A 20,131-nucleotide genomic window follows, 5' to 3' on the forward strand; every position below is an offset into this window, starting at 1 on the left:
TTTTGTTCAGCATGTGTTGAAGGATGCATCCTCCAGTCACCCACAATCCTTTGCACACTTTAGAATTCACAAAAATTGATTGGCAGGAAAAGAGTCAGCACTGAGCTCATACAATTTCATTATTAAATGCAAGGCAAAACAATGTTTTGAAGAGATGAAGCCATTAAGTTTTGTTTTGTTGTAAATTAATCACATAATGCTAAAGTCAGCCAATAAAGATTTGTAAAAATAATTTAGGAAGGACACAAAACAAAGACATTTAATAACAATAACGTCGGTGGGTTTCCGTCAGCTTTAGCTGGCGTGAAATGCACTGCAGTGTAACGTATGTGACAGGAGGACCGATTAAAGACTGTACAACTTCATATTATTCACATAGATCCATCCATCATCCAGAACACACAAGTGTCCACTGTGTTTCTACTCTTATGCCTCATGTGTTTCAAAAACCTACAGAATTTTTATGTTGTTTAGTCATTTAGGCCAAATGCTGCTATATATTCATAAACACCCACACATCCACAAAGTCTGCCTAAATGCTCTTCATTAAAGTTTAAAATGATCTGATGGGAAGCATTTATGTCAGAATCCGACATAATCAGCTGTTTTCAGATCGAAATGCTCCTTATGAGAGAGCATCTGCTGGCGTGCAGACACATCGTTTTATTATAGTCATTCTTTTTTTCTCTCATTTACTATTATCTTGCAGTTTTAAAGAGCTTCTTCACTATTATTTGGCATTTGAATGAATCAGCAGAGATGATGTTCCATAATAACACAAGCCATTCAGTATTGCGTTGTGCGTGAATGTGTGCACTTCTAAACAGATATCATTCAGATAGGACCATCTTGGACCGAATAAAGAATTTAAAATGTCACATAAATGGCAGAGCAGTGGTCCCTGAGCCCTTTAGTGTGTGTGAATGTACCACACAATGTTAGAGGGCCTGCCACGGTGACTTGTGTTCAACCAAATAAATGTTAGCAGCAAAGATGACACATACAGTCATACAAAAGGCTCATCCTGAATAGCTTAAAACATTCTGGCCTTGAAACAAAGCAGCAATGTTTTTATGTTACACCATGTTGTTATATTCTCAAGCAGTTGTGATTTAAGAGAGGAGTATTCGTTTTTGTTTTAAGAGGTATTAGATGAGGTTGTCTTCTTTCTGGGCAATTATTCAGCTTGTTATTGAGACACTTTTATGCAGTCTGTGGAGGCACCTCAAAGGAATTTTAATTGCAAATGGAAGTAATAGAAAAAAAAAGTGTCCTTATCCACTTATGCTAATAACAACAGGTTTTATTTCATTCCAGGGGATATCTCAGCTCTGAGCATGTCTGAAACTGTTTGAAAATGCAGCAGCTTCTTATGACACTCCAACACTATCTCTAAATATAATTATTTTGTAAATGTCTAATTGTCCAATAATTGTTTCCTTGCATCCCACACAGCAGCGCCAAGCAATTTACGTACAATTTATTTGTTGTGGGGAAACACCATTACCAATTCTGGTTCAATTCTTTGCCTATGTGAGTATATGACATGACTGCAAAAATAAATAAATTAAAAAATATTTTTCAAAAACTTTTATAAGTGTAAGATGTCATGTGAGGATATATATTTAAAAAGGGATAGTTCACCCAAAAATGAAAATGTGATGTTTATCTGCTTACCCCCAGGGCACCCAAGATGTAGGTGACTTTGTTTCTTCAGTAGAACACAAACAAAGATTTTTAACTCAAACCGTTGCAGTCTGTCAGTCATATAATGGCAGTCAATGGGTTCCAAACGTTCCAAAGCTTTGAGAGTCAAAAAAAAAACATACACTGACAAAACCAAATTAAACTCTGCGGCTTGTGACGATTCATTGAGGCCTTAAGACACGAAACGATCAGTCTATGCAAGAAACTGAACAGTATTTATATCATTTTTTTATCTCTGATACACGCAATAACCAGCTGTCCTGAACTCATTCACAACATCCGGTGCGTGACGCGTCAACGGGTCTGGCACATAGATATACTGTATACATAGATGCCTCATTAGCAACTGTTTCTGTGGGCCGCGATACGCAAGGATCTACGTAAATTAATTAACCTTTAATTAGTTTTTTTTCTGCCCTTGTGAAAAAGAAGTGCACTTAAGTATACTTTTATAAAGTGTACTTATTGCAGAAATATACTTTAAAAGAACACACATAAGTGCAAATTAAATGTTATTTTCGATGCTTAAATACATTGTATTTGTAATTAACTTCATAATGTATCACATTTTAAAGTGATATTAAATGCAATTAGTTGAACTTAAGTGATTTTTTTAAACCACTTAAGTGGGACTTTTTAGTACATCTTTATATGTACTTTCATAATTGCTTCTATTGTCTTTAAAATATGGTTATAGTGTACTACTAATGCACTGACAAGCAATTAATGTTAACTAAAATATACTTCAATGTCAGTTAACAATACACTTAAGCTTGAATTAAATGTAATGTTTTCGACCACCTAAATGCATGTTATTTGTAATTGATTTCAAATATATTACGGTTTAAAATTACATTAAATGCAATTAGTTGAACTTTTGAGTGATATTTTTGAACCACTTAATTGAAATTACATTAACAAACTGTGTTAATGGTACCCCCAGTTTCACAGACAAGGCTTAAGACCAGCCCCAGACTAAAATGTAATTCTATAATTACGCTTTGTCAATACTATGCAAGTCATGCCAATAAAGCTCATTTGAATTGAATTTAATGTAATTCTGAGCTGTTTCAACTAAAAGAAACTTGCACTGACTGATCTTTAAAAATATCAGTGCCTTTGTTTTGTCTCAAGATGCACACCAGTAATGTTTTTTCTAAGGCATGTTAATGAAAATTACTTAAATGTCCTAATTGAACTATGGCCTAAGCTTGGCTTAGTCTAAGACCTGTCTGTGAAACCAGGCCATAAATTCTCAAATATTTACTAGCACCAACATTAAAATGTTACTCCAGCATTAGTGAATGCAAGTTTGACTAAATTAATTAATTAATTAATTTAAAAAAAGAACTCCAAATGAACTTGCTGGAAAGTGTTGTTTGTCAGTGTCCCAGAAGCTCTCCATCGGCAGTAAACTTCAAATGTCATAAAGCTGCACACCATCTCTCCACAGTCTCTGTGAACGGAAATGTTCCAAAGAGGCAGGAAAGTCCAAAAAAAAATTCCTTGAGGAAAGAAAGAACAATTGTTATAAAACATATCCAGTCATTATAAATGGTTCGGTTGAGTGAAAGCAATAGACACAGTTGCAGTCCAAAGTTTATATACACCTTGCAGTCTCTGCAAAATGTTAATAATTTAAGCAGTAAGAGGGTAGAGGGGTAGAATCATTAAAAAAAAAAGCAATTTCTGCTCTGAGGAAGCAGTTTATTCTGCAAGGTGTAGGTAAACTATGTAAACCACATCTGCATCACCTAAGAGGTGAATTACCTCAATCATCAGGGCAACACCGTAGTAGAATGCTGGGAGATGTTCCTTCAGATTTCCTACAAACACCAGAATTCCTGATCACACCATTTTCACTGACACTGGGCTGGAAAATAGATAACATTTTTACAAACATTTTTTATTCCTACTTTACAGGGAATAAAACATTACTTTATCAATTACCCAAATATAGATAAATATCCCAAAATCTATGAAAATGAAGAAAGGTACCTTTAATTTTTCCCCCTCATCTTCCCTTGCACATCTTCATGAAGAATGTTCCTGTATTTACTACAACTGACACAGCAAAGCTGCTGTCCTCTTCCTTTGGTTTGTTACCTGTAAAATATATGATGATTAAAGGGGGATCTGTAAATGCACAGGTGGGAATATATTACTTGCAAATGGAAAAGATTCAAAGCATTTAAAATCCGTAGGGATAGTGACTTAATATAGCACTTTTAGCTTGTCATATGTGATCAGGGTGAGCGGACTAGGCAACAATTCATTAAAAACTTCTAACATCACCTCTTCAGTACTGGTCTGTGTCTCCTCACTGTATCTCCAGTAACAAATCTGTACTGATCCTGCAAAATAAATAACTCCAGATAAGTACAAAAATATTACATATTACAAACCCAACCAGTAACGGAACACACACAAAAAAAAAAAACACACACACAACAATAACATTATTTCTAGAGGTGGCTGATATATTGAATATTACTGGTGGTTATAATATCGATTATATACATAAATATTACAAGATCGGATCTTTGACTTTTGTTCAGTAGTGTTAATTTGAATTTTAAATCGTTTAGTTAAAGTACAACATTGTATTTTCAGCAGCCAAATTTCTTGGTCCACACACGCGATAACATTCCGATATCAGAATTCTGCATTAATGCATTCATAGATCAATTATAGGACACGATTAATTCGCCTCCCGAGTCCATATAGCAAGAACTGCCGGATTACGGTGAAAGCCGCAAGAATGGCAAGACTAAATTAATAAAGAAATCTTATATCAAGATATACTTACTTGTTTCATTATCTACAGTACATAAAGTCTTATAATCATCCAAACACGCCGCTCCTCTGTTCTCGTTTGATCAGCGAAGCTCCCTCACGCGTCGCGACTCCAGAAACATTTTTCAAACTCTGCTGAAGTAGCGCGCCATCATGACGTAGTATTTTTGGCTCGTGCGCATAAAACAAAAGAGATGCTTCTGTTCAAGTTCAAGTTGTCCTAATTCATTGTGTAGTTAAACCAAAGACTGTCGATAGACTCATTCATGACTCATTGACATAACTAAAAGTCAGTCATTTTTTACAGTGCAGTGTAGCCTAGTCTAATTAAAATAAAATTTGAATGCAAATTAATTTTGTTTAGATCTGTTAAACTTTTGCTTGCAATTAATGCAATTAAATTAAGTGACTTAGAACAACATAATGATATTGAAAGTAGTCTGTACACAGATGTAAAGTACAGTACTATTATATACAAATGCAGTACTCTCATAAATGACACTGTATGTCAAATGTTATGTCGAAAAGTAAACTTCATAGAGTTCATAGTGCAAGAGCTGGTGATGAAAATTTCAACAATAAGTTTTATTGGAGTATACTGTATAAGAAAATATATTTAAGTTTAGAAGAAATATACATTTCAAGTGCATTAATGCACATAGTATATATTACAGACTAAATACATTTAAAATACATTAACAAAATGTCATTTTAGAGAACACACTTAAGTTGAAATTAAAATCAATTATTTTACATGTACTTTAGTATACTGATATATCAAAATAAGTGTACTTATTTAAAACAATCAAATCATAATTATGTAAAATGTATGTTTAGGTAATACTTAATTAGACATTATTCTGAAGTGCATTTTTAATAAGTGCACTTAATGTGTGTTAAGTGACCTATTGTCATTGAAGTGCACTCTCTTTAAGTACACTTAAGTGGCCTTTAATTTAAATTATATTATATTACCTGCAAGTGCACTTTTTAAAAAGTATACTTTTAATAATTAAAGTACACAAAAAGTACACTTTTACTGCAATTAAGCACACTTCTTTTTCACAAGGGTGTGTCCATTATATGACTGACAGACTGCAACGATTTGAGTTTTTAAAAAAAATCTTAATTTGTGTTCTACTGAAGAAACAAAGTCACCTACATCTAGTGATGGCGAAGTGAAGCGTTCTGAACCAGTAAAGCTTTCAACCCAATTGTATAGGAAAAAGGTTCATTACTCAAAGCTTTTTAAAACGGTTCATGCTGTGGCCATCTTGTGGTCATAAAAATTAATAACACCTTCCAAAGTGCTGTGTTCCATTACAGCTGCTGGTTTCACATCTGGTTCTACAACTGATTCCTTGTTTTAATTTATTGTATAAAAATAATGGCCATTGTCAAAGTCATTCATTTGTGTCGGTGTACTGCCACTAAAATAATTCAAATAAATCAAACATAAACTCATGAATTAAATCTGTGATCTGTCAGTGTTAACTCTGCCTCAGTCCTTAGACTGTTATTTCATGGGCAAAGTTCATTTGACCTTAATATATAAATTACGATAAAAAGAAAACAATGCTAACGCATTATAATGTGATGTAATGTAAAGAAAACGGCGCAGAGGTTCGCTTTATTTGAACCAGATACTGAAGCAGTCACGTGCTTTTGGCAAAACGAATCAAGCTCCGATAAACTAAAGCGCTTCAATGTGAAATGTGTTGGGTTTTTTTGATACAAGCTTCGGAGCTTCGGTGTTGAATGTAACATCACTACCTACATCTTGGATCCCCTGGGGGTAAGCAGATAAACATCAAATTTTCATTTTTGGGTGAACTATGCCTTTAAGTTTAATAACTCATTTTTTGTTGGGAGAAAGGTTTGATAACCATGAAACAAAACATTCCTTTACCTACAGCTTCATTATGGTAGATATTAATTATATATTTTTTTTGTTTGTTTTATTAAACACCCACTTGCCTCATATTTTTGGGCCTTGCCTCAGTACACAATAGTACTGATTAAATACATAAATCACACTTAAAAAAATCTAGTGCCTTTTGTTAGTTGCCAAAGCTGAATTAAAACTGATTAAGCAATTCTGTCTCAATTAACATAATTGTATTATTACCATCCATTACATCGTTTTACAATATTAAAGACTTTGTTTTCAAATAAACTTCCAATCCTCCTTTTGTAATTTTAGAACTAGAAACTGGGGGGGGGAAACATTTTAGTTGACTAAAATTGTATTTATTTATTTATTTATTTTATACAATTTGATGTGTAATTCACTGTAAGGATGTCTTGTGCTAATATAGATACTCTACAGTAACTCTCCCTCTCTCATTACTCAATGAATAAAAATGATTAAGAAAACACACATGAATAAGACATGATTGGAGATATGTTCATTTTTCAGTAATTAGCCTTAAAGATGAAGTGCTAAATTTCATTACCACAAGATTAACAGTAGCCACTCGCTTTTCATTTAGGATGCCCCTTTTCTCAAAGCCTCTGTTGTTTAACAGACCATTTCAGGAATTAAAACTGTCCATTGCAAGGCTGTATATCAGACCACGGCCTGCCATTTTAAACAATGAAGCACTTAGTACATAGCGAGCAGCTAATTATTCTGGTTGCCGCTTTCCAAGAAGTGTATTAATGTTCTCTTTCTACATGGATACATTTAATACTTCACCTCAATGAAGTGAAACCAACATTAACATAAAGTGAACGCTTTGTGAACGCTTTAGAATTTTCTATATTTCTGCATAAATATGACCCAAAACATCATCAGATTTTCATATAAGTCCTAAAAGTAGACAAAGAGAGCTGAATCAAACAAATCAGACAAATATATTTTCTTTGTCATTTATTTATTCAGGAAAATGATTCAATATTGCATATCTGTGAGTGGCAAAAGTATGTGAATCTCTTGGATTAGCAGTGAAATTAAAGTCCATCTGTGCAGAGGTATTTTCAGTCAGTGCAATCAATGACTATCAAATGTCAGTACGTGACCTGTTTTATTCAAAGATCAGGGATCTATCAAAGTCTGATCATGTTCGTGGAAGTGAATCATGTCACGAACAAAGGAGATTACTGAGGACCTCAGAAAAAGAGTTGATGTTGCTCATCAGGCAAGAAAAGGTTACAAAACCATCTCTTAAAGAGTTTGGACTCCACAAATCCACAGTCAGACAGACTGTGTACAAATGGAGGAAATTCAAGACCAGTGTTACCTTCCCGAGAAGTGGTCGACCAACAAAGATCACTCCAAAGCAGAACGTGTAATAGTCTGCGGGGTTCCAAAAGTTCCCAGGGTAAATTCTAAGCAGCTAAAGGCCTTTCTCACATTGGTTAATGTTAATGTTCATGAGCCTACCATCAGGAGAACACTGAGCAACCATGGTGTGCATGACAGAGTTGCAAGAAGAAAGCCACTGTTCTCCAAAAAGAAAATTGCTTGCTAAAGATCATGTGGACAAGCCAAAGGACTATTGGAGAAAGGTTTAATGGATGGATGAAACCAAAATAGAACTTATTGGTTTAAATGAGAAGCTATTATGTTCGGAGAAAAGAACACACTGCATTCCAGCTTAAGAATCTTATCCCATCTGTGAAACATGGTGGTGGTGGTGGTAGTATCATGGCTTGGGCCTGTTTTGCTGCATCTTGGCCAGGACAGCCTGTCATCATTGATGGAACAATGAATTCTGAATTATACCAGCAAATTACAAAGGAAAACGTCAGGACATCTGTTTAAGAACAGAGTCTCAAGAGAACGTGGGTCATGCAGCAAGACAACAACCCCAAGCACACAAGTCATTTTACCAAAGAATGGTTAAAGAAGAACAAAGTTAATGTTTTGGAATGGTCCAGAAAAGTCCAGACCTTAATCCAATTACAATGTTGTGGAAGGACATAAGCAAGCAGTTCATATGAGGAAACCCACCAACATCACAGAGTTTGAGGTTCTGCACTAAGCAATGGGCTAAAACTCCTACATGTTATTGTGCAGGACTGATCAGCATTTACAAGAAACTTTACCTTCAGTTACAGCAGCAAAAGGGGGTCACACCAGATACTGAAAGCAAGATACTTTTGCAACGCACAGATATGTAACACTGGATAATTTTTCTCAATAAATAAATGACAATGAAAATATTTTTCTCTCATTTGTCTTGTTTCATTCGGTTCTCTTTGTCTACTTTCAGGACTTATATGAAAATCTGAAGATGTTTTGGGTCATATTTATGCAGAAATATAGAAAATTCTAAAGGGTTCACAAACTTTCAAACAGCACTATATAGATGGAATAAGCAAACTGTGTTATAAAATGAGCTTGGAGAGGATCAGGGAACCTGAGATCCTCTTTAAGCACAAAATGTGGTCTTGCTTTGTCACTATTCTGCATATACTGTAGAATACTAGTGTGCTCTGACCATTTTCTACATATAGAACACTATTATACTTTCAATTCGACATGTAGAACACTATTGTGCTCTGTCACTATTCTGTAGGTAGAACACTGTAAATTTTTTATATACAGAACACTATTCTGCTGTCATTATTCTATAACACTATTCTGCTTTGTCTCTATTCTGTAGGTAAAACACTATACTGCTATCACTATTGTACACTATTGTGCTCTTGCTCTGTCACTGCACCATATTCTGTAAGCAGAACACTACTCTGGCACTATTCTATATATAGAACATTTTGCTGTGTCACTATGCATGCAGAACACCACTGTGCTTTGTCACTATTCTGCATATACAGGTGCATCTCAAAAAAATAGAGTATTGTGAAAAAGTTATTTTTTTATTATTTTTTAACTTATTTCAAAAATGTAACCTTTTATATGTTCTAGACTCATTACATGTAAATTAAAACATTTCAAAGGTTTTTTGTTTTAATTTTGATGATTAGAGCTTTCAACTCATGAAAGTCAAAAATACAGTATCTCAAAATATTAGAATATTTACATTTCAGTTTCATTAAATGACCATCCCTACAGTAAATTCTGGTTATCTCTTGTTCTTTGAAACCACAATAATGGGAAGACTGCTGACTTGACAATGGTCCAGAAGACAATCATTGACACCCTCCACAAAGAGGGTAAGTCACAGAAGTTCATTACTGAAAAGGGTGGCTGTTCACAGAGTTCTGTATCAAAGCATATTAAATACAAAGTTGACTGGAAGGAAGAAATTGGGTAGGAAAAGGTGTACAAGCAACAGGGATGACCACAAGCTTGAGAATACTGTCAAGCAAAGACGATTCAAAGAGCTTCACAAAGAGTGGACCGAAGCTGGAGTCAGTGCATCAAGAGTCACCACCCTCAGACGTCTTCAGGAAAAGGGCTACCAAGCCACTTCTGAAACAGAAACAACATTGGAGGCATCTTACCTGGTCTAAGGAGAAAAAGATCTGGACTATTGCTCAGTGGTCCAAAGTCCTCTTTTTACATAAAAGTAAATTTTGCATTTCATTTGGAAATCAAGGTCTGGAGTCTGGAGGAAGACTAGAGGCACAGAATCCAAGCTGCTTGAAGTCCAGTGAGAAGTTTCCGAAGTCAGTGTTGATTTGGGGTGCCGTGATGTCTCCTGGTGTTGGTCCATTGTGTTTTATTAAGTCCAAAGTCAATGCAGACATCTACCAGGAGATATTTTGGAGCACTATGCTTCTATCTGCTGACAAGCTTCATGGAGATTCTGATTTCCTTTTCCAGCAGGACTTTAGCACCTGCCCACAGTGCCAAAACCACTTCCAAGTGGTTTGCTGACCGTAATATTATTACTGTGCTTGACTGGCCAGCCAACATGCCTGACCTGAACCCCATAGAGAATCTATGGGATATTTTCAAGAGAAAGATGAGAAACAGTCGATCCAACAATACAGATGAGCTGAAGGCTCAATAGTGCCTCGGCAGTGCCACAGGCTGATCGCTTCCATGCCACACCTCACTGATGCCGTCATTTGTGCCCCGACCAAGTATTGAGTGCATAAATGAACATACTTTAAAGAACTTGAACTTTTCTGTTTTGAAAATCCTTTTTTATTTGTCTTAGGAAATATTCTAATATTTTGAGATCCTGGATTTTTGACTTTCATGAGCTGTAAGCTCTAATCATCAAAATTAAAAAAAAATTAAAAATAAAAAACATTTTTGAAATGTTTTACTTTACATGTAATGAATCTAGAATATATGAATGTTTCACTTTTGAAATGTTACAAAAAAAAAAAAAAAAACTTTTTCGCTATATTCTAATTTTTTTTAGATGCACCTGTAGAACACTATCCTACTTTTTCCAATATTCTGCATGTTCAGCAACAGTCACTTTGGCACGTCCAGATGTGATAACGATGTGATGTGGTAACAGTCGTGCCCACTGTAGACACAAATAGAACACTATACCGATCTGTCATGAATATGTAGAACACTATTTTGCTCTCACACTATTGCCTTTGTGCTCTGTCAATATTCTGCATGTGGAACACTATTTTGCTCTCACACTATTGCCTTTGTGCTCTGTCAATATTCTGCATGTGGAACACTATTTTGCTCTCACACTATTGCCTTTGTGCTCTGTCAATATTCTGCATGTGGAACACTATTTTGCTCTCACACTATTGCCTTTGTGCTCTGTCAATATTCTGCATGTGGAACACTATTTTGCTCTCACACTATTGCCTTTGTGCTCTGTCAATATTCTGCATGTGGAACACTATTTTGCTCTCACACTATTGCCTTTGTGCTCTGTCAATATTCTGCATGTGGAACACTATTTTGCTCTCACACTATTGCCTTTGTGCTCTGTCAATATTCTGCATGTGGAACACTATTTTGCTCTCACACTATTGCCTTTGTGCTCTGTCAATATTCTGCATGTGGAACACTATTTTGCTCTCACACTATTGCCTTTGTGCTCTGTCAATATTCTGCATGTGGAACACCTCTGTGTTCACCCAAGCATGTGCTCTTTTCTAAAAACCTACTTTTAATTAGATTTAATTTCATTGATTAGTCAAAGCTAATCGAACCGAATTCTTCTCTGGGTTGCTGTTAAAATCTTATCTTAACAGATAATACCCAAAGCTAGCCAGACCTCGGCAAAATAATTCCTTTTGTTATTCTTTGCAGAAATGATTATTAGGCAAATAATGTATTTTTTAGACCGTGTGCTTATAGCGACCCGCAGTGGTGATATTGTGAAATACAGACACACTATAATAATTCATTTAGAGGGAGGTTGTTGTTTTTTTCCCGACCACTTTCTTTTAGCTACATATGGGTCATCAGGTTATTTTTAGTAGTACGCCCAGCAAGTTAAATGTAGGTTGCGACTGACGTTGATAGCTGACAGAATATGTATTTTTGATTGTAACAGGTAGGTTTGTTTGTTCACATTAACAGATGCAACAAATAGCCTACAACTATAGGCTAGGTTTTAATTTCCTGTAAATTAAAGTAGGCTAATAAAACAAAGCGTACATATATCTGCTTCTTACGAATTAAAATAGGCCCAGTTAAACATATTTTTAAAGTTTGTTTGAGAACTCGCTTGTAGTCAAGGTACAAGGCAAATATTTTATTTTTACTTCATGCATTGATTCATTCATACGTGTAAATCGAGGTTTATTCACATTATCATAAGGTATCTTTAATCAAACCTATCATTTAATTAGTATGTACACATTTGTTACTCTTATACAAACCAAGCAAGCACAGTGTTTATACATTATGAGACATTAAACGTGTGTAGAGGCAGAGGTGAGAAAATGTGGCGTTATCTGTGGCGTAAGTGCTCGCGCATCTACGCAATTTCCTTGTGTGGGAGAGAGACACACAAGCGTCCTGTTCTCTAGTACATAGCTAACGTCACACAAGCAGATGTCTGATATTCCGTGCAGGAAAAGTTAGAGCAGGTAGTTTCAAGGTTTTCGTGTAGGCTCTATCTACCGGGACAGCACGCGCTCACCGGCGCCGTACGCAACATTTAAATCCAGCCATCGTGTAAAGGTCATCAGCGATCATCTCCTATGTTTGAAACAATTGTAGTGAACATGACGAGTTTGAAGGCGTTCACCGAGCCGTTTGGTAAGTAAATCCGCTTGTTTGTAGCCTACCTGGAGAATACACGCGCTTTATACTGGACACGAGCGGCAAAATGATGGACAGTTGTTTTGTTTTGGTTCGGAGTAGCCTGCTTGGTTTTCAGTTTTTTAAATAATGAAGTTGGAAACGTCAAATGGTGAACATTTACAGGTAAATTTGTTTGTTTGTTGATTTACATCAAGTCAGGTACACTTTCTCATGTTGAGGCTGCGGTCTGTATAAGCATAAAAACTTGGTTTTGCTCTGTCTTTTATTTAAAAAGAATTTACTTGCTCTTCTGTAGAGGTGACCGGGTTTATACTGCAGTATTATTGGTGTGTTGCTTTTGTTAGTGTATGGGTGGCCATGCAGAAGAAGGTCTGTGCAGAGGGTTTTGCCCTGCAGGATTATATTATGATGTGGTTTACATTTTATCTCTTCAAGTGCATCCCGAGCAAGCGGCTACATGCTCTCTGCATTCCCTGGCTGAGCAGAAACAGTCATGAATGGATTCAGGCTGCACAGGTTTGGATTCGTCTGCAATACTGACTGGGGTTAAATGTGGCACGTGTAGATTGATCTATCCATGAGCTTTAGTTTATTGCTCTACTCCTGTAAAAAAATGAAACGCACTGGATTGTGAAAGGTTTTCTTTTTATTAGTATTGGGTATTTTTGCAGTGGGACAAGATAAGTGAAAATAACTTTCCATAGATAACATCAGCTCAAGGTGCTAGGCACCCTTTCCGGTTTGTTGCTTACATCAGAGTTTTTTGCTTGTTTTTTCCCTGCCTGTACTTTCAGCAGTCATCATGATTGCAGTGAAAGGGCAACATCCTGTTTCAGTTGATGGTATTTCCTAGAAAATACCCTATATATTTTGTGCTCATCTGTTTAAGCGAACAAAAATGACTTCTTAATTCCTCTGAATTGTGCCTTTCGTGTGAAGTAGCATTGCCGGTCAACACATTTCACAACACAACCAGAGGTTAAGCTGTCTGGTGTGGGTGAGACTGTGGTGATAGCCATGCGTGATCAATATTTCCCCTCACCAAACCTCAAGCAACAGACGGTCAGTTTTTTCTGATGTCTGAAGTTGTGTCTCTGCTGTCTCTTTAGCAAATCTCAGAATCATGGAAGTCATGCTTTTTATGCTTTGCCTCTGAAATGCAACAGAAGAGTTTAAAATACTAATTTCGGAGACACGTGGACATTTCCAAGTTGTCCCAGGTTTCTCGCTATGTATCTCTGTTCCTTGCTGTTTTTATGTTTGCTTGTTTGTTTGTTTTTGTTTTTGTTTTTTTTCAAATTTATGAATGGTTAGATTAAGATATTTCACTAGGTACATTTTGGTTTAACATTATTATTTACTTACATGACTGAAAAAATTGATTGAAAACCGTAGCATAACTAGCACATGACCTGTTTAAATGACTGCATGTCAATTTGTGAAAATGTCACCCCAAAAAAAAAAATCAGCTCTGGTTGTGTTAAAGTGTAACAGTGCGCATGGTGACTTACATCTGATTGAAGCAGATTATTCAAAAGAATAAAATAAAACGCATGAATGTATGAATCATTAAGATCAATAACATGTATTTAGATAATAGATAGGGTGGTTTATATTTAGTGATGACTTTGGTTTTAAAACAGTACAAACAAAAATTGTCATTTTGTTTTTTCCTTCAGACACTGAAATGAAACATTTCCATGGCTGTACAAAGCAAATCAATATTTATTAATGCAAGCACCATTCAATTTATGATTGTTTGTTGCTAAACAACTCACTGTAGAATTCTAGCTATGCATTGTTTTGGTATCGCAAATTGGGGAGATCACAGAATTATTGAACGATAAAGATATCTGTATTTGAATCTGCCACATGCCAGTGATGCCACTGAATTACTCACGCTGTGCTTCTCTCACACACACACACATATCCACATCTCTCACACTTCCTTCCTCTCAGTCACTTAGTCATTTTTACTGACAGTCCTCTTTCTTTATGCTGCTTGTTGGTTCCGTAATTGTATACAGCTTCAGTGGAGTGTTTGTGAACTGCACGTCTTTCGAATCTGGCACCCTAAAAGTGCCTGTATTAGCAGAGAAGACTTTTTGCGGCTGATAAAACAATAACAGGTGCCTTTTGTCTTTGAAACTTAGAGCTTTAACTGATGGTTTTAATTCCATATGTGGGTTTAACCATTTATTTTCTTTTTTTTTTTTAAATAGAATCATTGTACTTCTCATCCTCTGCCTTTTCACTTTGTGCTAATATCTCTCTCTCTCTCTCTCTCTCTCTCTCTCTCTCTCTATATATATATATATATATATATATATATATATATATATATCTCTATATCTCCAGTATATAGGTAATTCCGTTTGATTCCGTGTAATGGTTGAGATGATGTAGTGTTTCACCTTTGGGTTTTTTGCAGGGAGAGTGGCTTCTGAACCGGTGGAGGACACTGACCCCAGCAGCTTCATTACAGATATGGTATGATTTTTAAAAAGATTTTCCTCAACATTTAGTTGATTCATTTATAAGTTAAGGATGTACTTTACTCATTCAGAAGAGATGGTGCAATGTTATGGATGGGTGACGTTGGGTAATACCCACTGACACATCAATTGAATCATAGGTTGATGTTTAGTTTTGGATTGTTATGACACAGTACATGAGTTGTAAACATTGTCGCCTTTCATATTGTGATCAAACACAACAGATTATGTAGGTTAGACATGATTTTCATACATGGTATGAAAGTAGCATTGAATGTGAGGAGCAGGTTTTGAAACTCACACTGTTACGATGTTGTGGGACGTCCTTCACTAAGTCTCAGAGGTTTGTTCTAGCATGTTCTCTGCTCATTTATCCACACATCTGAAAGTTTAATTTTCCTCCCTTCGCTACACTGTACACACCACCTCTCTTCAAATGTGTCCCAACATGTAGAAAGAGGAACAAAGGTGTATTGTTTTCCTCTGAAGTCCTGATTTCGATGTGTGTGAGGTGATGTTTGACCTCTGGGGGTCTTGACTGATGTTTGTGTGTGTGTGTTTCAGTCTCTGAGGTCAAATTACCCCGTTCAGGTCACTGATCCACAAGGTATCAGAGGTATTTATTGTTTATTTACATTGTTGCTGCTTGTATTGGTAGTGATAAATGTGTAAAGTCATACAATGAATGATTATTTCCTGTCTGCATATTGAATCAGTTCCGCTGATCTCAGGTAATGAGAGTGGTGACCTTTGGGTCAACCTCCACACTTTCCATATAATTGTGCTCAATAGGACATGATGATGTTAATAAAAGATCAACGGGTTTATTCATAGAATCTCTGATTCTTTACAGATCCTGTAACCCTACAGCTCCGCTCTATTCCCCCTGGGTATTTGACTTCAGCAGTGGACAGGATACGACAAGTGAGTCTTTCAGTTTGCATCTTCCACTGGAAATGAGTTGGGTCTGATCACTTTCTATCATTATTTGCCAAAGTCACGTACACATTTCTGACAGCATCCTTATTTATAGATTCAGATCACTCACTGTGTGGTATACTGATTCTCAAGTTGTAGTATCATGTAGGCTGTGTAAGTGGTTTTCATATTAATGCCAAATTCCCCTGTGCATGTTTGACATGTTAAGAATCTAACATTAACATTAACCATTAAGGAATCTTAACCAAAGTATTTTGCAGACCCTAAAGAAACATACCAACTTGTGGAAAATGGGCGTCCGATGTTTCCATTAATGTATTTGTGCAATGTGTAATACTTAAGCCTTCTTTGTTAAATCTTTAACTTCAATAATACACCTTACAATCTCTTTTCTTTTCTTTTTTTTATCACCCAGCCTGTGGAAAACGACAGTAGTGAATTTATTCCATCATCTTCTGTTTCATCAGGTATGTGTAAATATTTGAATATTACCATTCCCACCGTACACAACTGTCACCACATATTGGACACAATATTATAAAAATGGGGCAATGTGGTATTAATACATTGTACATTGCTAACAATAAATCAGTAGTGTTTTTTTTTTTTTTTTTTTAATCACATTCAGTTTTAGAATTCTATAATTTACTGAACTGAAACCATGCATCAAAATTATACACAACAGATGTATTAACCAATTTTTGGTTAACATAATCTAATCTTTTGTCAGATTCTTATATTAGAAATGCAGTATAAGAATTATGTGTGTATATATAAGAATATACATACTAAAACCACCAGTAGGTGGCGGCAAGTTACTGTCATGAAATTAATAAGTCCTTGAATCATTTCAAAAGGACTGATTCATTCAGGAACAAAGCAAGTGACTAATGACTTTATGAATAGGTAATTTAATAATTTGCTGCGTCCTGGTCTAATGTATGAGAACTGTGTGAGGGTTGGATATGACTGACAGTGATCACTGTAGAAACGGACAGAACACAACATCTGACAAGCCAATGAAAAACCTGTGCATTACGTAATGCCGTGTAAATGCTGAGCAACAAACCTACAACAGCTACAAGTCAGTGTAGGCTGAGTACATTTAGCAGCAAAAAAGTAAAGCAATGTTTAAAAAAATGTTTTTAAATTAAATCTAAAAATATTTGAAGGTATTAATTAGTGCTGTCAATCGATTAAAAAATGTAATCTCGTCATGGACTGTGATTAATCACAAATTTAAAATACTAGGATTTACCTGTAAATGTGTTGAAATAAAGAAATGCATGACAAACTAGTTTAAGGAAACAGAACCTTTCACACTTCCGCCAGGTATGAGACATAATCCTTATTATTCTTTTATCATTATTCTTTTGTTTTTATTCAGCCATTATCAGCCTTTAAACTGGCAATAAAACATTTACCAAGCCACATCGCTTCAATCCCAGTATACAACTATTATCAAAAGTATTTCTAAATAAATACAACAAAACATTTCTTGTGTCCTTACGTGAAGTATTATGATAAAATGCGTAATGAAGAAGAATTGGACCTGTTCTGCAGCTGCATTAGAGCTAATATTAGCATCATGCTTCATAAGACAATTTATGAGATTAATAGTACACTTTTACTCAGAACTCACTTCAAACCACCATCGAGTGTTTGTAATAACTTCCTTTTGCGATCACATGTAGAATTTGGTCGTTTACTGTTGTTAAAATATGCTATTTATAGCCTTTTATATCGCTGCACAAATTAGCATTTCAGATGTTCACATTCCTCAAGAAAATCACATACAAATATCCTATCGTAATCGTGTGTTTATTATGTATGCTCTGCTGAAACTCACGTTGTTTGTGATGTTACAACCGCCTCTCCGTTCTTAAGTTGCCAGGTATACATTCCAAGTATAATACACGTTAGTAAAAGGATCTATTTTATTTGTCTATGTACACTTTGGGCGGCCGCTGCACATTGTAAAAGTAGCCCAAAAACCGTAACCCACGGCTCTGTAATTTTTTCCCACGATTTCCAAACGATTAATTTGCGTTAAAAAAAATATTAACACGTTACATTTTTTTGATTAATCGCATGCGTTAACGTTTACACCCCTAGTATTAATGTATTATTGTGGTAACAATTAACTTATTTAATTTGTAGTTAACTAGTGCAATAATAGTTAAATAATTAACCCTTCTAGATTGTTGGGGTCTGGGTTTATTTAATGACATGGGATTTCGTGACTTCCGGCACTTGCTATACTTCATACTTCAGTACAGTAAAAGTACTAAAATTTGTTATAATAAATCTTAATGCAAGACCCGATAAGAACTAGGGAGTGGAATTGGCAACTGAGCTAATGTGTCATCCTCTGTCGCCATCTACTGGTTATATTGGTAATTTCATATTATTTTATTTTAAAAGTGTTTGCTTTCCATCAGGTGACAGAAAGGGTTTAAAATAAGTGTTTTAAAATAAAATGCACTTCATAGACAAACAGCCCTCAGAGGGATAAGAAGCATGTGTAAATTGGGTTTTGGAGTGCTGTTGTTACTGTTTGCATGAATTTTGGAGATATCCCGACTTTATGCGATGTCTGCTTTTTTTCCCCCACTCTCTAGACTTCGGTAAAGAACATAAGGCTTGTAAGGAGTGTTTATGTTCTGCTCCTCCACCCAAAATCAGTGACCTGATGAACGATGAAGACCTTCTGTACACTCTAAGGCTGAAGCTCGATCCGACTCACTGCACTGTCAAAAACTGGAAGAACTTTGCAAGCCGCTGGGGAATGAGCTACGACGAGCTCACGCTTCTAGAGCAGCGAACACATGGTCCCATCTACCACAGTCCCACTCAAGAGTTCCTCCTGCGCTACAACCAGAAACCTGTCAAGGAGCTCACCGAACTCTGCCAGCTTTACCAGCGCATCGATGTGCTTCGATTGCTCCAGAGGTGGATGGAGAACGACTGGCCCTCGCGCTGGCAGCAAGCCCATTAGCTGGGACTTCACAATAACTGGACCTCAAAGGACAAACGTGTTGGTAGAAACTGAAATTCATGACTGCAGGGATGGACAGCAGGTCAGAACACACATTACTGAACAGGGTGGTACAAAGCCAGTGTTTACGAGGTTGTACACTGGACGTAGTTTATTTTTTGGTAACCTTTGGCTGGTTATATCACTCCAAATGTCACCGACTGGTTAGCTGTATTAGCTATGTGCTAAAATTAACAAATATATGCACAGTGACAGTAGCTCCCCAGCACTTCAGGAGAAAACAGAAAGACCGCTCAGGTGTGATTACTCATTTAGATTCTGTCTGGAAATTCATTGTGATTCCGGTCATACAGCATTTAATTTATTTTAATACAAACAGTCATCTGATAGAGGTGTGCCAGTGTTGGTGGTCTGATGAAGTGTCCTTACATTAGTAACATATACTATGAGTCATTGTTCTCTATCTAAACTGGTTTAAGACAACCTTTCACATTTATTCTTGCCTGCATTCTAGTAACAGGGTCATTCTGGAATTAATGACACAACTGCATCTCCTCTCTGTGTATAAAAACTGAATCTCCTTCATTGTTTTACATGAATTTGAGCATGTAAAACATTGTGATATATATCAAAATTCCCATTGCACTGCTCACTGAGCTCTTGAATTTAGTATCATGTTTGGTATGAATGGCACTTATTTTTTATTTTGAGACTTTAAGAAAGATTTATCATGTCTCTGAGAAAGGAGTGGTAAAATAGCAGTATAACTGCAGAGAACAGTGGATCTGGAAGTTGACTGGACTTTATTGAAAATATTAGTTTAAAAAATGCAGGGTGCCGCTGTTTCAAAATGTATGGTCAAATGCACAATGCAGGTAGTAGGGTAGAATGTGACAACATTACCTCTTCTAAACAAGACTTTAAAAAGTGTTTGGTTTTGTGCCATGTACTCTACCTAGCTTTTTATTTCCTGTGTCTAAAAATGAAAGCCTGTTTATGTGCATCAGGGGTTCTCTGTTTAAAAATAAATCTTTTATATGCACAGTATCTGAATATTTGTTATAACTATCATTATAGTGTAAATAC

General features: G+C 35.9%; 1 protein-coding gene and 1 long non-coding RNA gene across 9 annotated transcripts; one reads left to right on the forward strand and one right to left on the reverse strand.

Moving 5' to 3' along the window:
• Positions 1 to 3,083: 3,083 nt before the first annotated feature.
• On the reverse strand, positions 3,084 to 4,648 carry LOC131523128 (uncharacterized). The gene is made up of 5 exons (XR_009266710.1): positions 4,517 to 4,648; positions 4,003 to 4,061; positions 3,706 to 3,813; positions 3,478 to 3,580; positions 3,084 to 3,212 (listed from the first exon to the last, which is right to left on the reverse strand). It is a non-coding gene; the product is annotated as an uncharacterized LOC131523128 (long non-coding RNA).
• Positions 4,649 to 11,748: 7,100 nt separating this feature from the next.
• Positions 11,749 to 20,092, forward strand: edaradd (EDAR-associated death domain). Of its 8 annotated transcripts, none has more exons than XM_058750082.1 (6): positions 11,749 to 11,897; positions 15,045 to 15,103; positions 15,673 to 15,715; positions 15,962 to 16,032; positions 16,463 to 16,514; positions 18,669 to 20,092. In XM_058750082.1, the coding sequence occupies exons 2-6, from the start codon at positions 15,101 to 15,103 to the stop codon at positions 19,043 to 19,045; spliced, it is 546 nt and encodes a 181-aa protein (XP_058606065.1). In that variant the 5' UTR covers positions 11,749 to 11,897; positions 15,045 to 15,100; the 3' UTR covers positions 19,046 to 20,092. The 8 variants fall into 8 exon arrangements, with proteins under 8 accessions (XP_058606065.1, XP_058606062.1, XP_058606058.1 ...); XM_058750079.1 differs by having other exon boundaries at positions 11,750 to 11,897; positions 15,673 to 15,724; XM_058750075.1 differs by lacking the exon at positions 11,749 to 11,897 and adding an exon at positions 12,274 to 12,607.
• The last annotated feature ends 39 nt before the right edge of the window (positions 20,093 to 20,131 follow it).

Source organism: Onychostoma macrolepis, chromosome 17, assembly GCF_012432095.1.
Source record: "Onychostoma macrolepis isolate SWU-2019 chromosome 17, ASM1243209v1, whole genome shotgun sequence".
Taxonomy (NCBI): Eukaryota; Metazoa; Chordata; class Actinopteri; order Cypriniformes; family Cyprinidae; genus Onychostoma; species Onychostoma macrolepis.